The 14,347-nt window shown below is 44.6% G+C and overlaps 1 protein-coding gene across 1 annotated transcript in view; it reads left to right on the plus strand.

Moving 5' to 3' along the window:
- The window catches only part of znf704 (zinc finger protein 704), a 64,946-nt gene extending 50,800 nt beyond the window's left edge, over positions 1–14,146 (plus strand). Inside the window, exons 7-9 of the mRNA XM_030412900.1 lie at positions 441–575; positions 658–749; positions 1,371–14,146. Of these exons, the coding sequence (XP_030268760.1) occupies positions 441–575; positions 658–749; positions 1,371–1,485 (342 nt within the window). The 3' untranslated portion in view covers positions 1,486–14,146. The remainder of the gene's footprint in view (positions 1–440; positions 576–657; positions 750–1,370) is intronic.
- The last annotated feature ends 201 nt before the right edge of the window (positions 14,147–14,347 follow it).

Here is a 14,347-nt window from a genome sequence, read left to right on the forward strand (position 1 = left end):
TAGTCTGACATTAATGTGAATAGCTACATGTGTACCTGCAACATCAGGTTTGAGTGTTTAATTGAAATTTAACTGCCAGATACTTTGACTGCAAGAAAACATTACCAGTTTCTTGACGGACGAGATGAATTTGAGGCTCACTTGTGTTGTGCAAGCAAAATTATTGTAAAGAGACTTGGGACATGTCTTCATGTTCAAATGAAGAATTGTTCTTTCGTAAAATAAAAGGTATTCAAACAACTGTAGAAGCTGAGCTCCAGGTTTTCTTTTCCACCTCACCAAAATTAGAAATAACACATTTTGTTTTGAAAATCCATGTGCTAAAATCTGCAACCCAGGCTTTAAAAAGGCAGAATGTGACTTGGAAATCAGGGCTTTGAGAATGAAAAAATGCTTTGAAGAGAAACAATTGTGCTCTGACCTTTGACCTCCACCCTCAGGCTACAGCTCCGGTGTCCATCCCGTCCAGCAGCAGCAACTCGGCCGGCTCAGCCTCTACCAGCTTCACTCCCACCAACAGCTCAAGCTTTAGCATCTCCTGGCAGTCACCGCCCGTCACCTTTACTGGGAACACGGTGAGGGGACGTTGATGCACAGACCAAACAAACGTCGTTCTGTTTGGACTCTTATAATCACACACCTGTTTGCCTTCTTCAGGTGTCCCCCAGTAAAAGCCAGAGCTTCGGTGAACAGCGCTCCCAGACCATCGCCGTCCTCTCATCCCCTCCCAGAGCCACCACCGCCCTCAGGTACAGGAATCCTCACTGCGTTGAGTCTTTCCTGACATTTACCGTTCAGCTTTAATTAAAATCAGGGACATGCTTTTAATTTTCTACGTCTCTCTCACTCAGAGAGAATGATAAAAGGCGAAATATCCACTCTCACAAATCAACTCAAGGGTTCTTAATTAAAAAGAAGTTGTGATTAGTCGCTCAGTTCAGCCTTTGATTTGCTTAATCCACTTCAATAAGGAGCAACGCTGTTTGAGATTGTACAGTTTATGACTTCTGTGGGGTCTCCTGGTAACAAGATTAGGACACAAATAATCATCATAGATTGAAAAGTCGCTGTTGTCTGTTGATGATTCTTTAGCTTCAACTAGAAAAGACTTAAAGATCTACATGATTTCTTGATTTAGATGAGAAGTGGGTCAGGTTAGCTTAGCATAATGACTAGAAACGGGGGTAAACAGTTAGCCTGTCCAAATGTATCAACCTTTATCTAACTAGGCAAGACAGCAAACAAGTGTATTTGAGAGCAAGTAGATGGTTACTGAATTTTCATTTTTGAGTGAACTTGTCCTTTAAGTTGAGACAGCAGTTGACAGTCTTCTCCATCCTGATCTCTTACCGTCCCTCTCTTCTCTCCAGTCGGAAGGTGCGCGGCGAGGGGAAGAAGTGCCGCAAGGTGTACGGGATGGAGAACCGCGACATGTGGTGCACCGCCTGCCGCTGGAAAAAGGCCTGCCAGAGATTTACCGACTGAGCGTCTCCACGCCGGCGTCAAGGCACCGCTGCCTTTCACCAGAGATCAGGGGGAGGGGCATCATTTTGCATGCATTTGGTTTTTCTTCAGCTCAAAGTCGCAACTGTCCGTTAAGCTCCGGCCCCACCCCCCCTCTCAGCTCCACTGAACCAGTCCAGCTGTGGAAGAAACCAAAGGACAGCGGAGTCACCTTTTTACATTGCCGTCCAGGATTCCAAGTACTGCCTCGCCATTCCCATCGTTCCCCGTTTCTGGGAAACTCCAGTGCAGCTAAACAGTGTAAAGATAAAATAGATCTCGAGATTTCTCCTGTTTTGTTTTTTTTTGCGGTTTGGTTCAGTGTTGCATCTTTCTATGTTTTGTAAAGCTCTGGTTTTTAAATTGAAAGTCTTGTCAAAGAAAGGGTCCAGAAACAAAGGCCAAAAGCTTTTTTTTTGTGTGTTTTGTTAAAAGAAAAAGAAAACTTTTTTATCCAAAAGAAGGACGGGCCTCTTTGCTGCCGCTTTCAAGAACATTATGAGACAAGCATGGAGGTAAAGCTCAAAGGTGTTTTTGTTTCCTTCCACTTGTTAATCTGTTGTTTTTATTTCTGGAGGTGATTTTTTTATTTTTTTATTTTTGGTTTCATCGACATCACAGCCTCTCCTGGCTCCTCGCCTCGCTCTTCACTCCTGACAGCCCCGAGGGAATGTACAGCAGAGCCGGGGGGGGGGGGAGGCAGGTTTACACCTAGAAAGAAAAGGGAGGAAGGACGGTGAATGATCAATGCAAAAAAGAAAAAGATACAATTTACAGTCAGGGAAAGCAGATGGACCATGCCGGTGATTTACCACATAAAAACAGCATTCACACCCACACACACACAATCAAAGCAGAAGATAGGAGCTGTTTTCTATCTCACTTTTTTATCCAGTTGATTCATTTTTCTTTGTGTTATCAGGGATGTGATTCAAAGAAAGCAAAAACCAGCAGCTACAAAAACTAGAGGTTCTACTATATACAGCACAATCTCAATAGCTTCTCTCTCTCATTTCACATGACAACTTTGCAACCAAAAACTACTTTTATCTTCTTTCTTGTTTTTGGTTATTGTTAAGGTGCCATGTTTACTGTCGTTGATGCAGTTCTCTCCTTCCTCTTTTGTTTTTGTTTTTGTTGGCAAAAACCAAGACTGTTTACTTACCACCTGCTGAAGAAAAGCGTGTTAAAAGACCTTCCTGACGGCACTGGAAAGCACGAAGTCAGCAGCGAGCAGAGGCCATAAAAAAGAAAGATCCTGGAAAATCTTCTACAACGTACAGAGAGACAGATCGCCCTCCTCCTCAACTTTTTACACCTTCCCAAAGGGAGCTAAAATACCGTTGTGTTTACATTGATGGTTTTGTTAACCAAAGGGGGAGGGCTGAAAAGACCAAAAGCGAGGCACTTGCACTGTATGTGAGCAACGGAGCACTTGGTACATTTGTGGTAAACGCTAGAGGGCTGAAAATGTTCCCGTCTCACCGGCCCTCTTCATTTACAAACCAACAAAACAAATGTTTGACCACCCAGACGTGGCTTCTTTCCTTATTTAACCACTGTTTGCTCCAAGACTTTTTGTTGAAGGGTGGAATAAGTTACAAGCACTTGATTAGGTCGCTCCTTTTGTTGTTTAACGTCCGCTTGGCGACATGCGAGCGAAGCTTTGGCCCGGGCTCTCGTACGTGTAAACTTGTAAAGAGCAGGATCGGCCTCAATACTGCGGTTACCTTATTTGTCATTTGAATGTGTTCCAGCCTCGTTGTCGGGAAAACAAAAATCACAAGGCCAAACGGTTTTACCAGACGTTCACTTTGTGGTGATAGGTGGAGCGACTCTTGTGTCACCTGGGGCTGCGTTCTCCTTTATCACACCGCATTCATGTGCTCGCATTGATACGAAGTGTTCAGCTCCAGACCACCAGTGTGATTCTGCCATCTGCATCATGAGAAACGTGTTCGCATTCACACGCTTTTGTGTCGCAGTGCGCAGGATGGTTTTACACCAGAACCAACACCAGCTAATAAACTCACGCCCCCGCCCCGTTTAATATTCAGTACTTCCGCACATGTAGCTCTGTCATGTTTGCTCAAATGTTTCTATTTTGTCTATTTTGTTTCTTTTTTCTTTTTCCGTCTGTTCATGTATATATGTAGTTCTTGTATTTTTCTCTAAGCTCCATGTTTATGAGCAGTTAGCTCGGGCCGTTAGGTCCCGCCAACCTTAAGAACGAGGCGGGTTCAGGTGTGAGGAGATAAAGTACCGTTCGACCTACTATTGTTTGGAAATATAGAGTTAGCCTTAAAGTCGCTCTTTAAAAAAAAAAAAGTTTGTTGTGCTTCTTCTCTCATTACATTACATCAATGTTTCAGTAAGAAATATTTAGATTATCACGAAAACTGATTTGCCATTGTATTATGTGAACGTATTATTGTTTAAGAAAAGATAAATCTATATATACGTAAAGAAAGAAAAAACTTGTTGGAGTTTTAGATTCAAAGCAAAAAAAAAAAAAGATATTGATTGGGCTGGTTTTTTTTTTTTTTTTTTTTTCATATATATGAATATATAATCTTTTTATAAATTTTGTTTTCATGTTCTGCTCGAGGAAAATGTTTTGTTGCTGTTGTGACTGTCAGGGGGAGCCCAGGAATAATCAAGCCAAGCTTGTTAGTGCTTTTTTTCAGTGAGCGTGACCCGCACGCTCCCGCCCGGAGCTCCTTCACGTCACGGTGCCGCCGCTGCTAAGCGGTAGAGAAACCACAGTTGATTAAAACCTTTATCTTATTTCCAATTCTCCTCTGGCACGAGCCCACTTTCAATTAGTGTGATTGACATCTCCGTGTGTGTTTGTGCCCATGCATGCGGTCACACACATCTGTATGTGAACGTGAAGGAGCCCCCGGCGAAGTACGCAGGCTGCCGCTGAAGCACGGTGCTCTGCTCCCTCCCCCCGACCCCGAGCGTTTACTCTCGCTCCTCCCAAGGAGTTCCACACCTTTATCAAATGGCCCGTGGCGTTCCTCTGTCAGGGCGCGCAGGTCGAGTCTCCTGACAAACACGCTCTGAGGGGGTTCGAGGATGTTTTTTTTTTTTTTTTTGTTGCTTCAGACCTCTGCGGCTGGATGTGCTAATGCTTCTTTTTTATTTTATGTTTTTTTTACTCCATGCACTTCCCACTGCCCTTTCTCCATCATTGTGGTGCTTCATGTTTGTGTTTTCCTTCATTGGCATGTGGAAGAAAAAATATAATAATCTGGCAGCCGATCAGATTGTGTCCCTACAGCAGTTCAGACCATCCAGAGGTTCTGGGCGAGGCTGGATATTTTCAGTGGCAGCATCTCCAGGCAGCTAATTTTTTTAATAAGAAGTTCTCTTTTCGTGCTGTTTCTTGTTAAGCGGCGTGTCGATCAAACGGCTCGTAGTAAGATTCGGCCAAAAAATAAGCTAAATGTCACACCCTCGTCTAGGGTTAATCAAGATGACCTCTAAAGGATGTCCGCTGCCATATCTCTCAAGCCGGTCCATCCCCGTCGTAGGTCAGTTAGGAACTCTGGGATTTGTTTGTGGACTGTTGTAGTGACAACATCTGGGGGTCCATTCACTGCCAATGGCACGGAGACACTCAGCCCGGGTCTGTCTTCACATCCTGTACACTCTGGTGCTGCGGCGTCGGCAGGGGGGGGAGAAATGGAGGCGCTATGCTCCCGTGTTCCTCCCATGTGTCCTCTGATCATATAAACTCCATTTTGTACACATTGTTATGCTGTAGAACATGAAAATAAAAACACCCTGCCTCAAGTCTACCAAGTGTCCAGACACCAGTTAGTGAGTGGCTCGCCCCCGAAACCACTGCTCTCTCTCCTGCTTCCTCATCAGTTTATTCTGGTTGTCATGACCGTCTCTCCATTTGTCATATTTAGCCCTTGAATATGAAATCAAATGTCAAATCAAATATGTATTAAGTTACCACAAAAGATGCGTAGCTTCTGTACGTCCCAAACAACAATGTTCAATGCTAAAACTAAGCGGTTCTGAAAGCGGTTCAGTCCTTTGATTCATTTCCTTGTTCTGGAGCTTTTAACTGTTTCACAGAGTCTTCATGAATAGATGGGTTGTATCAGTTCAGTTGTCTTGAAAGCTGCATCGAACTCAAATTGTTACTACGTTTGTCTTCGTTTGCTAGCCAAAATATTGAATTACACTGAATGTAAAACACAATCAACGAACAAGTAACATTCTAGTAAAAGATAGCGATATTTGTTTTTTCGCATCATATTTTCAAGAAACCTTTGAAGTGCCAAGTGTGGGGAAAAAAATGAACTATGATTATTAATAGGATGTGAGGAAATTGCCATTTTTGCCAACTAGCTAATGACAGCTCCAGTTAGCAGTAGTTAGCAATAACTCTGGTGATACGCTGCCCCCTGTTGTTATTTTGAGTATGAATTCATTGGCAGATTTCTTTTTACATATTAAGAGCAATAAACACCTTGTATTGATTCTCTTTTATGTATTTTTAAGGGCATTTCTCAGAGTCTGATGTTCACCTGTACCTGAGTAAACTCAGTCTGCAGAGTAATTCAGTCAAAAGCTTCAGGAGTGAGTAAATAAGCCTTGAGTTGATATTTGTTTTCAAATTCATTGTCCATGCTGTACATTAAAGTGGCAATATGTAGGAATTTTAGTACCAAAACATACAAAAAAAATCTACTAATAGTATCAACAGAGTGAGAAGAAATAACATCTTTGACATTATTATATGTCGGTACAGGGATATCGACTGGAGTTAGCATGCTAACCAGCTAGCCCCAGCCTGTAGCCTTCCTGTGCTAGTGGTGTAAACACCAGCAGTCTGGACCGCTTGTTGCACGGCTAACTGAGCTAACTAGTTAACAGCAGCTACAGTTAGCGGGTACGCTGAGGATATGCTGCCTTCTATTTGTTTGAGTATTATTATATTGAGTATTATTATTTCAACAGGTGGCCAATTCCTACATATTGCACCTTTTTAAAACATCTTTAAAAAATGCAAAAGTCATACGTAGTCATATTCTGCAGATGAATACATCGTCATTTACATCGAGTATCAAACAGTCATAGTGCTTAAAAATGTTTAAATCGTACCCGGCTGAAGAACAGATATGTTCGGGCTATTGGATCATTTGCTTCCTTTTGGCTGAAGCTGGTATACAAAGACAGATGATGACTCCTTTTTTTTTTTTTTTTTTTTTTCCACTCCTGAATCTAAAACCCTAATGAGCCAAACATGCCATATGGCCTCGCCCTCCTGATGCGATCATCCAACTTATTCATATCAGATCAGAAGTTAGCTCCAAGTCCTGCAGCCCGGGCTTGGGAGGGGGGAGAGCGAGCGAGCGAGCAGCCAGACACGAGCTCAGAATCGACGCCGCCGTTACAAACATGTGTTCGCACAGCAGAATCATCGCGGTATCAAAGAGCCACAATAGGCGGTCTTGTTTGTTGCTCTGCTGAGAGTGATATGAATACTTATGAGGACTTTTTTTTTTTTGTCTCCCTCAAATGGAGCGGCGGCTGTTCTGGCTTTTGTTCTCTGGTGTGTTTACCCCACTCCACCACCACCACCACCCACTCCACCACCACCACCGCCACTGCTACTGCTGCCTATTAAAGAGCTGAACCTTCAGCCTTGATTTATAAGCTGAATAAAACAAGCTGGCATTACTCTGCTTACGGAAGGTATTAAAAATTTACTCTCGTGAGTTACGAGGGATCCTTGATGTATATGTCCTCACACACACACACACACACACACGTAATGTCCATGCACGGCTGTCCAGCTCAGCTACTGAGCGGCAGCTGACAGTTTTATAAGCAGTCCTGGTTTATGTGTGTGATCCTGACCGAGATCGATATATATCACACACGCACGACAAGACTTGTTTGTGACTAGAAGCTGACACTTATTATACTTTATATCATCCACGTATAGGTCAATATATGCTACAATATATACAGATTAAGCTGCGGTATATCTACGCTACAGTATCGGTGTGTATCAGTGTGTTTATGTGATATCCCCCCCGACTTTAATACTCCCAAATTTCCGACTTGTTTTACGTTTTTGTTTTTTTTGTTTTTTTTATCTGCACTCTCAGATCTAGAAGTCAGAGTGGTTTTGCCCCTCGGCTCTGTGGTTGCAGATTAGCCGGACGCTCGCGGGGCTGTTGTTATCTGAACCCTTCCGGCCTGCAGCTCCCTTTCCAGCAGGCCCTACTTGTGTGTTCTGCGGTAACACCACTCGAACGACGGTCTGACAGCAGGTGGCGCTCTGTGGAGAGAAAAAAAGAAACGGCTGGAAATGCCATTATTTTTGAGACTTTTACGCGCACAGCAGAGCGCAACCCGAGCAGTCATAGCGTTGCCTTGCACGACCCCACGCACAGATCGAAGTAGCAGCGTGTTCTCAGAGATGCTGACAGCAGGTTTATATTTGGAGTTGTTGTCAATGAAAAGAGAGGGAGGGGACCCTCCATCCTTCATGTGAAGGAGGAGGAGGAGGAGGGGTGAGAAGTGGATTAGGCGGCTCCTGCGAAACAGAAGAGGTGTCCAGTGCGTGCTTCCAGGAGCCGCTTCTCCCCCCCCCCCGTCATGGTTTTTCTTTGGAGGATTATATGAGTCCTGAATGTGCCTTGATGAGCGTAGAGTTTTTTTTTCTAGAGCGGACCTCAAGCAGTCGTCGCGTTACCGCCGACAAACTCTGTGTTTGGAGGTGTGTTGTTGCTGTGATGTGCAGGGCCACAGCGACGGTGAAGGAATGTCTCTGGTGCTGGCTAGTCTGAGTTCTGCTTTCTATACCTGTGATTCAAAGATTTTGTGATACAAAGAAAAAAATGTCCTGTGAGTCGTGTGTGTTCAGTTCCGAGGGCCCTTTTGGCCCCCAACACCCCCCGTTCTTGGTTCTAGAAAGACACTGCAAAAGGTCTATGGGTGACTTTTCTACTCTTTGCTGTAACTTGTAAACTATTTTCTCGATGATGCTGTGTTTCAATGTGGATTTTTTTCTCGTCTGTTACACCTCCGCCTCTTTGTTTTCCCAGACATGGCTCCTCTCCCTTTTGTGCGAGGGCTTGTAGATGAATGTGCGTCGATGTGAAGAAGAAAAAACTAAAAAATCGCTGTCGTGGTGCAATCTACGAAATGTTTGGGAAATCAAGGAAGCCTCACTCAAGCAAGCAGCACGTGAAGCAGTCAGGTCGAGATGATCCGTTTCTCAGCGCGGAGCTGCCAAATGATTCCCAGAGGAGCCCCCCGAAACCCCGGAGGAGAAAAAAAAAAAAAAAAAAACTCCTGTGAGCCCCGAAATCTGTTCATGGATTTGATTATTCAGAATAAACAAAATATTGGAAGGTATTTATGCCTCAGCTCCCGCAGTTTTATAAACTTTGATATGCAACACGGAGAGCGCTGACCCGCCTTCTCTTTAAACCGGATCATCTCGCCGGCTGTTTCATCTGATTACAATCATGTAGACCTCAAGAACTCGATGACTGTCGCACTGGATTTTTACACTCTTTTTTCAAAAACAGTATATATACTATATGCTCTGGTCTTACTGTATTTTTAATACTGCATGTGCATGCAAATAAGGATTTAATGAGATTTATAGAAATGTGCTCTATTTGTGCTTTGGCGTCCATGACAGGAGTTGGGAGCGGCCTCAGTTTACCTTGTGTCGTGCTGCGGTTTCAAAAATTAAAGGGGCACTGTGTAGTTTTGGGGAAGACGTCCAAACTCAGAATTAATCAACATTTACAGTATCAATGCGAAAATTATATTAACAACTATTTATTTTCTCAGAGGAAAATAAGGTCCACAGAACGCAGTTTGATGTTAGAAAGGTGGCAGGGTCCGCCAGATACAAGTAAAACCGTGTGAAAATGTGTTAAAGTCAGTTTGTTTATGAAGTTTGATAGGCATAAAAAAAAAAGCAGTCAGCGAAGATCTTTCTCTTCTGATTTCTTCCCCAAAGACGACACAGGGCACCTTTAAGATCGGTCAAGAAAAAGAAATCCCCGTCTCGTTTTTCAGATAAACAAAGAGAGTCCAAAGTCCCTGTGATTCCCTGCTGCTGCAGACCAATCTGCCGCAGTCCGAGTGAAGCTCCTCGTCATTTGTGCGCATTAACAGCTAGTCGGTCCAGGGAGAGTGTAGCGGGAAGACAGCTGTGCGATAGAAGCTTGCATCTTCCCAGTGATGGAACTTCTGAGGAAGTTTGAAGTCTCAGTTGTTCCTCCTCCCGCTGCGTCCCCGACCCTCCGCTAGCTCCGCCGACAGGGGGCTTTAAAAGATGGCGCATTTTTATCCATGTGCAATCAGATGTGTCACACATTAAGAAACGTGGAAGCGTAGTTTAACTTTTAACTGCTAGATACGCTGATTATTTAAAAAACTAGTCCACACTTCACAGCACTGTAGTCTGTGCAAAGACCTCCGCTGGCTGCTCTCCACCCTGACATGGTCGCCTCAGTATGTTGCGTTTTATATCCTTTCGAAGCCTCTAAATGTAAATGTTTGATATGTGTTTCCAGATTGTACACTTTAAATCGTAGATGCAACACATTATTTTCTCCGTATCTGTTCATGGACTGTGCAATAGGTTGAAATGTATGACAGTACCTTGTCTGACATAGACAGGACTGATGGTCCGGGGGACGGTATTTCTGTGCGGAGGTGACGACGTGCTCAGGATGTCATTTCACAAAGAGCTTTAGGTTCAGTATCAAAGTACTGATGACATTTTGAGGAACAAATGGACATTTTGGGGAACATGTGCATTAGCTTTCCTGCTGAGAGTTAGATGAGGAGATTGATACCACTTTGGTGTTGATACATATAAAATCCACAGCATGCTACAGCCAGCGGCCTGTTAGCTTAACTTAGCCAAAGTTTGCAGCCTGTTAGCTTAATTTAGCTACAGCCAGCAGCCTGTCAGCTTAGCTTAGCAACAGCCAGCAGCTAATTAGCTCAACTAAATGGTTAGCATCAAGACTGGGGGATGTCAACAGCTGGCCTATCTTGCAAATTGTAACAATTTCCACCTATTAGCACCTTTTAAAACTTACTTATGAACACTTTTTATCATGTTCTTTTTCTGTACAAAAACGCGGGTGTATAAACAGCTGTGTGCCTCACTGTTTCTCAGTGCTGAGCAATAAGTGATTTAAAAATGTTAATGCGTAAGCTTTAGAGGTAGCAGTGGGTTCATTTTATCACCATCCGACAGAGCCACTGAAGATGTTCCCCCCCTTCTTTGAGCTAAGCACCAGCCACATTTTTATGGCATTACCTCCTATATTTTGGTTTTCTACGTGGCGTTCAGGTGACCAGTCAGTGCGGGACGAGAATGGGAAAGCACCTCCCTAAATGTGAAATCTTCATTTTTCACAAAGGATGAGGAATTATTTACGACACCAGATAGAGCGCTCTGACATCTCAGACATCGTCAGCTCTCATAGCAGTACCGGTCCCCCGCCCCGCAACACCTCTGCTCCATCGATCGGCTTGTTTTCCGCTTACGTGGAGAAAAAGAAGTGTGGGAGCTGTTTCAGAAACTGCGATGAGCTCCAGTGCGAGGCCCGCATGTGTACTTCCTCTGGGTCATCAGGAGTAACAGTATGTTTTCATGGGCCCGCCGTCTCATGACTGCAAGATGAACAACACAACATTTATCATTCTGCTCCGGGAAGGGTTGGGGATGGTGTGTTGCAAGAAAATTGGCAAGGCCACCTCCCCCAACCAACGACACACACACGCTTTTCCAATCCACTTTTTTCAAGCCACTACGAACGACATCCATGTCAGTCAGTCAGTCTGCATCCTTCATCAAGCGGAATTCATCAAGGGAGCGTTTGAATATGCAACCAAATATCTCGGCTGGAAAACATTTTTCTGCCTGTGTTTTATTTTTCATGAATACCTTTTTGGGGCAGGACTTCTGTCCTAAGCTGATATTACACAACCCAGACCCCCCCCCCCCCCTTTCCACACACACACACACACACACACACACACACAGGGGCATCATAAATGAAAGAGGTGTGAAAGCCAAATGTGTTAGATCATGTCGTGGAGGCAATATGTGCCCACGCTGCTCGACATATGTCCCCGTGGCTTCGGGTCTCATCCTGTGATGATGTGAAGAGCTCGCTGGTGGAGGCTGCTCGCGTCTCGCCGGGGACCGCTGGTCCTAATGCTCGCCGCCGCCAAGGAGCTGTTACCATCTAAATGTGTGTATGTGTGTGTGTGTGTGTGTGTAGGGTGAAGATGATGGAGTGTGTATTTCAGATGACCGCCCGAGGTATGTCCCATCTGCTCGATGTAGCGTTGACACCTCCTCCCGTTTGTCTGCGTGTTTGTGCGAGGGTAAAGTGTGAGCACAGAAGCTTACTGTGTTCACCGCGTGAGTGTGTGTGTGTGTGTGTGTGTGTGTGTGCACCTCTACCCCTCTGATCAAGCCATTCCTGCGGCCATAAATGCACACGTCTCAATGTGCAAGCTGTCATACCTCGTGCATTCTCAACTAGTTCATATCATAACAAACCTCCCCCCCCCGCTGCTGTTTCCACACCAACCAAAGGCCTGTGTGCTTCATTATCGCACCCTCCCATCAGATGACCAAAGTGAGATGTAGGGAGCCCACAGTGAAGGGATTTCACACGTTGATGAGGTTAAATGTGAGGTCGCGGTACATCTTGTTCAAGCTCACTTACGTTTAAACACGATGGCAGCAATCGCGCCCGATGCTCGCCCAGGCCGCGGACGCCCGTCTGGAGCAGCAGGTCGGGGGTTGTGGAGGGATGAGGCACCACTGAGTCAAGCTCGGGCAAGATGTTTAGGGGGTCTTGGTGGAGCGCAGGGAGCTGTTTACTCGTGTCCGACTCATTGAATAATTGATGAGAGGGGGGCGATGAGAAACGGCACATGTGATCGGGCTCCATCTGTGACCCTTACTGCTGATAAGAGATCGCCGCCGTCCAAGAAATCGGTAGCTTCCCCTTCGCTGTGAGGTTCGAAGCAGGGGGGAGGGTGGGGAAGAAGAAGAAGAAAGGGGCACGTAAGGGTTAGATTTAAATACAAGCCATATAGCTTCTCACGTCGTCCTCGTTTGCTTTGTTGTCACTGGAGGATCTGGCTTTGAGAGGGAGAGACAGAAGTATCTCCAAGCCATAGTTCATTGTTCCACGTAAAAACGTAATGATCCTCGTTTTGTGGCAGTGTTGAAGATGAAACCATAAAATGACTCCTGGCCCCTTTGCAAAGAGTTTGGAGCTTGAATTGACAGTCTTTGTGAAATTGGCTTGTTCACGTTCTTGCCGAAAGTCAGAAAGTTAGTTCGCTGAGGAATCTGATAACATACCACATGTCTGGGTGTTACCTATTTTTTAGAGCCAGTGGCCTAATTAAGTTCTGCAGCCAGCAGCTGTTTAGCTAATGCTAGCATTCAGACTGAAAACAGGGGCAGACTGCTAGCCTCGCTCCGTCCGAAGGTAACGAAAACTGGTCTAAAAGAAGAACTATTCACATTTTTTGTGAAGATATTGATGCAAGGTCTGGGCCTAAATATTAAGCTAGAGCCAGGCCAGCAGCTGTATGCAGTTAATGTTAGCATTGCACTTAAACAACGTAAGGTATGGAAACATTTATCTAACAGGGAAGCTACAGCCACCAGCTGACTAGCCTAGCTTAGCTTAGCTTAGCCAAGCAAGTTTCGCACATAAAACCACATAAACCTGTTTGAAATGATTAAACGAGTGGATTGTAATGTAGCTTAGCTTTAGCGGTGGTCGCAGGACAGAGCCAGACTAGGTTTTTCTCCCTGTTTTTAGTCTTAATGTTAAGCTAAGCTAAGCTAAGCATCTGGTGGCTGTAGTTTCATACGTAACAGACTGACACGAGAGCGGTCTGAGTCCTCTCACCTAAGACTTGGCAGGAAAGCGGAAAAAATGGATTTCACGCAATGTGGACAAATACCTTTGAACTGTACATCAGAGTGCGTGTTCACCCTCGCTGTTTGGGATGATGGGAAGTCATCCGGGACCGTTTCTGAAGGTGTTTTTCACCTTCCAAACCCACACAACACAACCAAGCCATGTTCGAAACTGAATGTTCTCTTTCTGCACATTTAACACACGGCCTGCTTCATCGTATTACACGCAGACAGTCGTCAGTATCACACGATCAGTCTGTACATGAGATCCTTTATTAACGCACCACACGGAGCACCTGCAATATGTATGTTCTGTCACCGATGGTAAGCCCTGTTGCACCAATGATGTTTTCTTATGTTGTTTTCCACGATATAATCAAATGAACTCTATGACTATATGATTTTTCTTAAAAGGGGAAAATTGACACACACTGACTGTTAACTCCTGTACTTATTTGTTTTTCTTTTTTCTTATCCGATCTCTGTGTGTAGGTAACTGCCTTCGTTTCTTGTTGTAAATGGTGTTCACTGATTACAGATTGCGTTCTGGTGCTGTTGTTGTTTGACTATGTGTGCAGTTCAGACCTTCTTCAGAGCGATTCCCATGTGACTGGAGGACTCTGGAGGCGCCTGGTTGTAACCGAATAAAGATTTTTTGGCAGCTGTTTGTTAGCCGCTGTCGCTGCGTCTTCCTTCATCTCTGCTGAGTCCAAGGATGCATCAATCTATAGCGGTTTTTGTTTTGAAAAGAAAATCGCTCTTAAGTAGTATTACTGCTTTTACTTGAGATAAAGATGTGAACTCGTCCTCCAACACGGTCCCTCTCTCGCACGGTAAACTCTCCAAAATGGCGACCGTCTGCTCTTTATCGGA

The sequence above is a fragment of the Sparus aurata genome, chromosome 3 (genome assembly GCF_900880675.1).
Source record: "Sparus aurata chromosome 3, fSpaAur1.1, whole genome shotgun sequence".
In the NCBI taxonomy this organism is placed as follows: Eukaryota; Metazoa; Chordata; class Actinopteri; order Spariformes; family Sparidae; genus Sparus; species Sparus aurata.